Raw genomic sequence first — 10,122 nt, 5'->3', positions numbered from 1 at the left:
GTATTACCATCCTTGTCTTCAGTACACTGAATCTGGAAAATATCAAATTAGAATAGCAAAGTAGGCCTAACTGGTTAATGGAATCACAGGATTTTGCTCACGAGGAGACAATTTGGCCCATCGAGTGTGTGCCAGCTTCTAGCAGATCAATCTTGTATATTCCTGTTGCCCCATTCTTTATTGCCTTGCAGATCATTTTCTCTCATTTGACAATGTAATTCTCTTTTGATTGATTGTGTTCCCTTCATTCTTAAGGCAGTGAATTCCAGATGATAGCCTCACTCACCATGTGGAAGTTTTTCCTCATGTTTTCCTTGAAACCTATACCCATCACTTTAAATCTGGGTCCCCTGGTCCTTGAAAAATCTGCTAATGGGAACAGTTTCCCGCTAAATACCATATCCAAAGATTAGCTTTATTTATCACATGCACATTGACACAAACAGTGAAATACATCATTTGCATCAGCAACCAACACAGTCTGAGGATTGTGGTGGAGGCAGTCCATAAGTGCCACCATGCTTATAGCACCAACATAACATGCCCACAACTCACTAACCGTAAGAATTTGGAATGTGGGAGGAAACTCACGCGGTCATGGAGAGATTGTACTAACTGCTTACAGACAGTGGCGGAAATCAAAATCTGATCTGTGATGGCTGATGCTGTAACTGTTGCCCTAATCTCTATGCTACCACAGTCTTGCTCTTGTATACTACTGACAAATCTTCAAACCTTCTTCACTCCAGTGAAACCAACGCCAGCTTCTACAGATTAACCTTATGGCTGAAACCCATCATACCAGAAAACATTCCTGCACCCTGCCTAGGACCTTCATGAGCCTTTTTTGAACTTGAAATCTGATGAGAAATTGATGATAAAAGAAATAAATCTGCTGCCTGAACAATGCTTTGACTCCAACTCAGAAAAGAGTTTACTTTCAACCCTTCCCATTCCACTGTCTAAATCTCACAAAGAAACATTCTTTTTGGGGTGCAGGGACAAAGGCAATGAAGTAATTCACAAAGTATGTTCATATCTAAATTTCTTAATTTGGAGTCCAGAAATGTACTGGGAACAGCTTTATGTAAATTTAATAGCCGTGTTTTTCAGTTTGTATAATAGTCATAAACTAAGTTAATATTTGGCAGTTAAAATGACACATTGGACAAAACACACATTCTTTGAGTTAGAACATATTTGTTATTACTCATAGATTCTGCTCACAAGAGCATAAAATGGACACCAGTTAAAACAGACCCAAATTGTTAAACTCAATAATGGCATAGCTACATGACAGTATGCTGATTCCAATTATCACAGGCAAATAAGATCATGGATGCCTATGTTCATGAATCTTTTCAGGAATGATGTTTCTGTCATTCATATTTTTACATAATAATCTGAGTCAATGCCTTACCATTGCTTTCTATCTCAGCTCAGCACTAATAATTATGAACAAGCTGTCGAGCTAGGCTGAAGCAAGCGATTTTGTTTCTGTGTAAAGACCTGAGAACTATTTATACAGTATGTGTGCATCAGGAATAAAACACAGAAGGACATCACTTTGCCATACATAACCACATCTTATTTAACAAGTGCGGTAACACTTTGAAACCAAGTTTTTGAAGATTTATAAATCATTCCTATTAAATTAAACATTAGAATTAGTAACTGCCATGGTCTGGGTTATAATAGCAGTAACTCTATTTCTGGTAGTTCTAAACAATGATATAAAATAATGTAACAATATAATAAGCCAAAAAAAAGTGCAGTGAACCATTTTGAGTGTCAAGTCCTTGCGTTACTCAGCATTTTGTCCATCTGTGAACAAAAGGTGCCTTCAACTATCTCATTGAAAAAGTACCTTACATATATTTGGTTCAGTATGGCCCCAATTATGCCATCACTTTCGAGGCCAACATCCTCTAACTCAGTCACTCCGTTTACTTTTGCATGTCTGAGCCATCTGATAAATACTTTCACGAGCCACAGAGGTCACAATAATTTACATGTCCTTCAAAATTTATATATGAGAAATTATACTCTTAACTGACTTTCCCAAGTATCCTAATCCGAGGGTCGCTTTACAATGGGCGTTCGTAATATTATTTTTATTTGCACAGTTTGTCATCTTTTTCACATTGTTTGTCAGTCTTTACTTATGCATACTGTAGTGTTTTTTGTAAAACTCTATTGTATTTCTTTTCCTGTAAATGCCTGCAAGAAAATGAATGGCAAGGTAGGATATGGTAACATATATGTACTTCGATAATAAATTTACTTTGAACTGTGTCAGACAATGTGATGTTAAAATCACTTTTGTATCAATTTAAATTCCGTCATATGATAATTCCTTCTGTATGTTATTAACCAAGTTCTCTGAAGTGTTTTTAATAAACCAAGTATTTCTGTTCTAAGATGATTAGATTTGGCAACGAATCTAAGAGTTAAAATTATTTTTTACCTGTGTAAAGAGGTGAAGACCTTAGTCAACTCATTCCAACCAAATCCCTTCATAAGTGCTTTCATCTATTCTTTGCTTTTTGGCAAACTAGCTGGTAACATTGGTATGAAGGAGGCTAATGTGATTGCACTTTCTTGTCTGTTGAGGGGAGGGAGCCATTATATTATTTTGAATCATTTGTGCATTTTTGCAGTAGTGTTAACATAATTTCAAAGAATTAGGAAACCTTGTATATAAAATCTGTGTTAATGTAGTTCTGTGCAGAAACTGTAAGCTGTGATGATATATTTCAAAACATGCATAGAAAGGGTGGGTGATAGTGGCCATATTGAGCAGCAAACAAAGTAGACAGAACTCATTGACTTGCATGTGTATAATTTACAATAGCAGAGAGTCTTCATTAAAAATAAACCATTTCATCTTTCTTCTAAATCTCTTAAAAAAAATTGAAGCCACTCTAAAATATTCTGCAATTGCTTTTTGCAAGTTAATATTTCAGAATGTTCCATAATTTACTTTAAATCAGAACTGTGATACTTGGAAAGACCAACCAAATGTTAGTGTTAGTGACTACATTTGCAACATGCAAAACATATCCACCCCAGCAATACTTCTTCCACCTGCAATGGGTTTTTACTTTTTAAAATGTAGGCAAGAAAATGCTTCTTTTTAAGGTCACATAACTGGTGCTTATTTTTTACATCAGTGTGAACAATGTTCATCACTACTTAGATCTTTGGATAAATTTCAATCTTCAATCAACAAGCTCATTTACAAATTCTGAATATAGTGTGCAACTACAATGCTCAGTCTGAGAAGATAATAGGGTCTTCCCTGGTATTGTTGCCATTTTAATCTCTCATGCACTCTGACGTTTTATTACAAAGACACATTACTCACACATGGCAAGTTATCAAGTGCATCCCATTATCTAGACTCTTTACTTCAATCCCAATTCACATTCCACATTTATAGCATTCCATCCTTATATTTATGCAATGTTCTTCTGCCATCACAGCACAATTGCTTGTAAACTCACTTCAGGACCCTGAACTCTTCATAACCTGGACTGTGAGGAAAAAATAGGTTTGAGAAAACTGTGCAAAAGCACCTGTAATATTTCAAATGCAGGCATGATCAATCCAAAATTCACCCTTATTCTTCTGACTTAACCATTAGAAGATAGCAGAGTGCCCTAATTCTGCCCCTTTGTCTTTTGGTCTTATAATTTTCAACAATTCTAAGATTAAACAAAACATTTTTAAAAGATATTTACACATTCTTTCACTTTGCAAGCCCACAGAAGTATTCAGTATTACTCTTACTAATGATGTAAAAATAATTAGGAAGATTTTATTCTTAAAAGGTTACTTTCCAATTTTTTAATGGATTATCCTGATGTTATATTCTTCCACTACGTCTGATTCAGGATGAATTTGTTGATTAGTAAAAGCAGAACAGTTTTCACAGTAAGCCACTGAGACCTAAAGAAACATCTACCTGCATCATGAAATATTACTTGTTTGTAAGACTAGATGTTGCCATTACAGACCTGAACTGTCCATGTGTGAAGCTGAAGAACTTCACAAGTCCTCCACCAACAAACCTGTCATGCAATGTCCAGTTAAATCCTGCCATTCCTTGGATTTCTTCTTGCTGCTTACATTTTAATCTCTGAAGAACAGAAGACAAATGTTTCAATGTGCATTCAATCGTATTTCCACCTTCCTTAAGATTTTTTCTGCAATTGTTCCTGTTCCTTTTTCTTCTGTTTTTCCTTCTGTTTTTCTAGCTTTTCAAGGGCTTTTCTTTCTTTTTCAACAGCTGTGTTCATATCTTTAATTTTCTTTTTGATAGTAGCACGATCCTGTGAATTGATAACCCCCAAAGCCTGTGTAGGGAAACAAAATAATCCTCAAAACAGTTTCTGACATGTTATGATCATTTGTATTACTCAGGCCTATAAGTCCAGAAGAGCCAGAGATGGAATGAAGCCCTTGCAGTTAATCCTCTATTACCATAACTCTTGCATCACAGCATCTAAATGCAATTTAAAAGGCTCTAATCTCTTACATTGTAGTGCCCCAAAGTAGAAGTCCTCAAAAGGACTGCCGAGAGGAATTAAAGTATTTTTTCAGTGATTCTATAAATTTCTATTTCAAACATTTATCACATAATAATTTGTTATTTTGAATATAATTCTTGCTTTTTGTCTATAGGATTTTCTTGTTTAAATTAATTTAAAGTAAAAGTTTAGTTTTACTCTAGCCATTCGGTTTAATATTTTCTACATCAGTAAGATGTCCCCATAAATTCCTTTAGTCTGTGTTGAAGGGTTCGACCTTTTCCAAATATTCTTACATCTCATGCCCTTCGGACTTTGGATGAGGGCTGTGCACACTTTCTGTTGCCAGTATGAGTGCTTATGAATCATAGAGTTATAGAGTATTACAGCACAGAGACAGGTTCTTCATCCTATCTAGTCCATGCCAACCAGTTTTTCTGCCTAGTTTCATCTACCTACAGATCCTCATCAGGTCCTCGTCCCAGTAACATCCTTCAAGCTTATTGATATCTTCCCTGTAAGGAGGTAATCAAAAATGCACATAATACTCCAAATTTAGCCTCACCAACTTCTTATACAACTTCAACATAACATCTCAACTCCTGTACTCAATACTTCAATTTATGAAGGCCAATATGTCAAAAGCTTACTTTACGACCCTATCTACCTGTGACGCCACTTGCAATGAATTATTGATCAGTGTTCCCAGATCCCTTTGGTCTACTACACGCCCCAGCACCCAACCATTCACTGTGTAAGTCCTACCCTGATTTTTCTAGCCAGAGTACAACACCTCACACTTGCCTGCATTAAATTTCATCTGCCATTTTTTAGCCCATTTTTCCAGTTAGTCCAGCTCCTGCTGCAAGCTTTGATAGCCTTCCTCACTGTCCACTATGTCCACAATCTTGGTGTCAATATAGATGGTAAACAATAATGGCCCCAGCACTGATCCCTGAGCACAATACTAGTCACAGTGAGACAACCATCTACTACCACTCTATTCCCACAAAACCAAGGCTGAATTTAGTTTGTTATGTCATCTTAAATGCCAAGTGACTGGGCTCTGTTTCTGTTTCCCAAATAAATACAGATGCAAAAATTAATATAAGATTTCCCTCATCTCTTTCAGATCCATGCATAGGTGACCACACTGATCTTCAAGAAGGCCAATTTTGCTGTCCTTGCTCTTAATATATCTATTGAAGCCTTTGGGTTCTCTTTCACCTTGTCTGCCAGAGCAATCTCATGACCTCTTTTAGCCCTCCTGATTTCTCTCTTAAGTTTTTTCTTGTATTCCTTACACTCCTCAAGTGCCTCATTTGATTCTAATGCCTATACCTGAGATGAGCTTCCTTCTTCTTTGTCTTAACCAGGACCTCAATATCCCTCGAAAACCAAGGTTTCCCATACCTGTTAGCGTTGCCTTTTATTCTAACAGGAACATACAAATTCTGTATTCTCAATATTTTAATTTTGAAGGCCTCCCACTTACCAAACATCCCTTTGCTGGAAAACAAGCTATCCCAATCCACACCTGCCAGATCTCTTAATGATGCCATCAAAACTGGCCTTTCTAAATTTAGAATCTCAATCTGAGAACTAGTCCTATCCTTCTCCTTAATTATCTTGAAACTAATGGAATAATGATCACATGCATGGTATAGTCTGTGGAGTTCAACACATTGAGATCAATTCCTCAAGTGGGCAACCCCAGTGAAGACAATGTTTGTAGCATGTGCTAGCTTGCTAAACACAAACTTACTGATTTTTACTAACCATTTGCTGAAATGAATGTATGGGTAACCTAGGCAATCCTGCCAATGAGTGAGAGATGGAACTGGGATACAGTATGTGGAGAAAATGAAATACGGGATTATTGTAGGATTGATGTAAATGGGTGGTTGATGGTCATCATAGACTTGGTAGGCCAAAGGGTCTGGTTAGGTGCTGTCTCCCTCAATAACTCAATGTGTGTTACACAAGTGTCAGAAAACACCATCTTAGAAGAGATTATTATTATCTCCCCTATACATTTAACTGGCAACATCTCGGGAAGTTACCATTGATCAGAAATTTATATGCACTAGAATTAGTAACTTGGCCATAAGAAACTTAGCAGCAGAGCTTTCCGGTGTCTAAAATGCACGAGCAGGGTTACAGTGGAATAATAAAACAGCCTGCCTGATTGGTGAAGTGTCCGATGGAGTAACATAGTGACACAGCTACTGGAGCTGCTGTCTCAATTTTGGCAACACAGGATCAATCCTGACCCCTAGAGCTCTTAAGTGGAGTCTTCAAGTTCTTTCTGTGACTACGTGGTTTTACTGCCACATCCAAAAGATGTCCAAGTTGGTAGGTTAATTGGCTACTATAAACTGACCCTAATTTCAATTCAGTACTACCCTATAATAAATTCAGTCAACCCCTTACTTTAGTCCTGAGGTTCCAGAAAAAAACATTTTACATGAGGTTGTAGTTACTTTTGGCCTCAATTTTCCTAGGGGATAGGATGGTTCTGTGAGCCAATGTAGGCTTGATGGGCTGAATAGCCTCCTTTTATGTCACATCGAGATAACTTACTTTACAACTAATGCATCGGATCTGCAGTCTGTTTTGTCTGCACATTCCACTGTGGCAGTTTACTAAGATTTTTTGATAGCATCCATCAGATCTAGGACCACCTCTCTCATTCAGGAGTACCATTACCTTCGAGTTTCCCTCCTTCATTCATCACCATTACTTACAATTATTTCTTTATTGGTGCTAGGTTGAAATATTGGGATTCTCCACCAACAGCACTGTAGGATTATGTTCACCTGGACTCACTCTCTCAATGTCACTAATGGGTAATTTTCAATGTCATCCACATTCCATGGAGAATAAGAAAACTCTGAATCATCTTAAATCCAGAAATGACCTAATTACATACTGAACCAGGGCTAGTTTTACGTATTTAGGGGATAAGGAATTTTCTCCCCAATTACAAACTACCAGCATATGAATTTAGTACCTATTCAGTACATCTTGTTACATGACTCTTCAAAGAAAGGTTTAATCAGTTTTATTCAACCTTGTTAACAAAAGTCAACCTTCACCATTATACTCCAAGGCTTACCTTCAGTTTACTTCCATCCAAGTGCAACAACTGTTCACCATCAATGTTACCAGCAGTGAATTCTGATACATAGTGTTCCATGTTCAACCCAATTAGCCAATGGCAGACTTGCTTTGTGGTCCAAGTTGAAACAAGGCAGTATGGCTGTCCTTCATCAAGGAACTGGCATACAAAATTAATTTTAAATTGGATTGAAGTATTTAAATGACATTAAAACTGCATTATAAATCAGTATTGTACAAAAATGGACTTAAAAAGCATATTGCAATAAATATTTTGTTACTTCCTCATGAATTGTGTTTATGAATGAAATCTTTTTTGGAAATAGAAACAATTCTAAAATACTGGTGAAATGCCTTTTTTAATCAGTTTCATAGAAATATGTAACATGCATTAAAGAATATGATTATAAATAAATGTAGCTACATCTGCAGGAAGAGTGGCTAACTGTACCACAATTCTTTGAGATAGGAGCATCAGAAACAAGCAGGAACAGGCTATTCAATTAGATCATGGCTGGTCTTTTATCTCAGTGTTATGTTCCTGTAATGACCCCATAACCTTGACTTCCTTAACATTTGAAAATCTATCAACCTCTGCCTTGAATGTATTCAATGTTGAGTCTCCAGTCCCTTCTCAGATAGACGATTCCAAAGATTCACTATACCATGTTTGACAAAATGTTCTTCTTATCTCAGTTCTGAATAGCTGAACCAGTATTTTAAGATTCTGACTCCTAATTCTGTGCAAGCCAGCCAGGAAAATTATCATAGAGTCCTACAGCACTACAGCACAGAAACAGGTCCTTTGGCACATTGAGTTAATGCCAATCAGTTTTTCTGCCTCGTCACCCCTACCCATACCTGGACCATAGCCCTCCATACATCTCTCATCCATGTGCCTGTCCAAGCTTCTCTTACATATTACTATCTAACCCGCATCCAGCATTTCTGCTGGCAGCTCGTTCCACACTCACACCATCCTCCAAGTGAAGAAGTTACCCCTTATATTCCCCTTAAATATTTCACCTTTCAACCCAAATCTATAACCTCTAGTTCCAGTCTCACCCAACCTCAAAGCCTGCAAAAACCTTTTCAAAATTTCTCTACAATCAGACCCTCAAGTCTTGGCAACATCCTTGTAAATTTTCAAGCTTATTGATATCTTTCAATAGGTAGGTGACCAGAATTGTACACAATACTTCAAATTTGGCCTCACCAATGTCTTGTACAAGTTCAACATAACATCCCACCTCCTGTACTCAAATTTCTGTATTGTTGATCTCAAATCATCTCTGTATATACCCATTCAAGCACCCTTACAATGGTTTATGTTACAATGTGATCACTTGTCAGCTTACTAAACACTAGAGTATCTGCCCAACCTCCTCTCTATCTAGTCAGATGACAAATCCCCATCTCAGAAATTGACCTTTGAATCTTCTTGTACTACCTCTGTTGTAACTTTATCCTTCTAGGGGTAGGGGGATCACATTTGTTGGAAGCAGCATATTGAAACAGATAACATAGGTGTTGTCTCACAATTTCAGTGATTCTATTCAATCCTGATCTCTGGTCCTGTGAAGCTTGTACTTACTCCCCGTAACCATATGGGTTCCCTCTGGATGCTGCCACATCTCAGTGATGGCCATGATAAGTTTTCCCTAGTGTGCATGTGAGTGGCAGGAGTTGGTGGGAATATGGGGACAATAAATAAAAAGGGATTAGTGTAGAATTAGTATAAATGGGTGCTTGATGCTGATGACTCGATGGGCTGAAGGACCTATTTCCCTGCTGTATAGCCCTATATCTCTATGACAGTACTGTATACCAGTTGCAGTCTACATAATTTCAGTATGATACCTCCACTGTTGTACTCAAATATTCCTACAATTATGGCTAATGTACTGTTAACCTTCCTCATCACATGCTGCATTTGTTCCTTCCGCTATTTCATCCAAGTACACCAATGTGCCTCTGAATACCTACACCTTCCAGTCTCTTACCATTTACAAAATACGCTGTCCAGTCTCTTACCATTTACAAAATACACTGTTTGTTCCAAATCAGATGACCTCACATTTGCCACATTATATTCTACACTTCATGTCTTTTTTTTCCATTCACTTAATCTATCCATATCTCCACTGGAGTATTTTCACATAAGGAATTGAAGGTGAGATCATGTGGGGAAGAAGTGCCAACTGATTGCAATTAATTTGCATAGAAGTGAAAAAATTATTCAGTTCACGAAACAAAACATTTCTTTCCCAGCAATATGGCAAACATCCTGTGAGCTGGAGGTTCTTGTTAATGGTGTCAATTTAGCTTTTTCGCAGCCCTCCACTTCCCAAAGTGTCATTGATCTCTGTACATCTGGAAGGCTGAGAAGGTGACCAGAAAGGCTTCACATTAATCATGCAGGTACCACAAAGCTCTCGTGTTACATTATTCACTTAGTTATAGAGAAAAA

General features: G+C 37.3%; 1 protein-coding gene across 2 annotated transcripts in view; it reads right to left on the bottom strand.

Annotated features, from left to right (window-relative positions):
• Positions 1-590: 590 nt before the first annotated feature.
• Positions 591-10,122, bottom strand: part of samd14 (sterile alpha motif domain containing 14) — a 177,644-nt gene continuing 168,112 nt past the window's right edge. For both annotated transcript variants that reach the window (XM_063037747.1, XM_063037746.1), the window contains exons 9-10: positions 7,651-7,812; positions 591-4,358 (exon numbers count right to left, since the gene is read on the bottom strand). In XM_063037747.1, coding sequence (XP_062893817.1) covers positions 4,197-4,358; positions 7,651-7,812 — 324 coding nt within the window. In that variant the 3' untranslated portion in view covers positions 591-4,196. The remainder of the gene's footprint in view (positions 4,359-7,650; positions 7,813-10,122) is intronic.

This window comes from Mobula hypostoma, chromosome X1 (assembly GCF_963921235.1).
Source record: "Mobula hypostoma chromosome X1, sMobHyp1.1, whole genome shotgun sequence".
Taxonomy (NCBI): domain Eukaryota; kingdom Metazoa; phylum Chordata; class Chondrichthyes; order Myliobatiformes; family Myliobatidae; genus Mobula; species Mobula hypostoma.
This window is presented reverse-complemented; position numbering and strand designations above follow the sequence as displayed.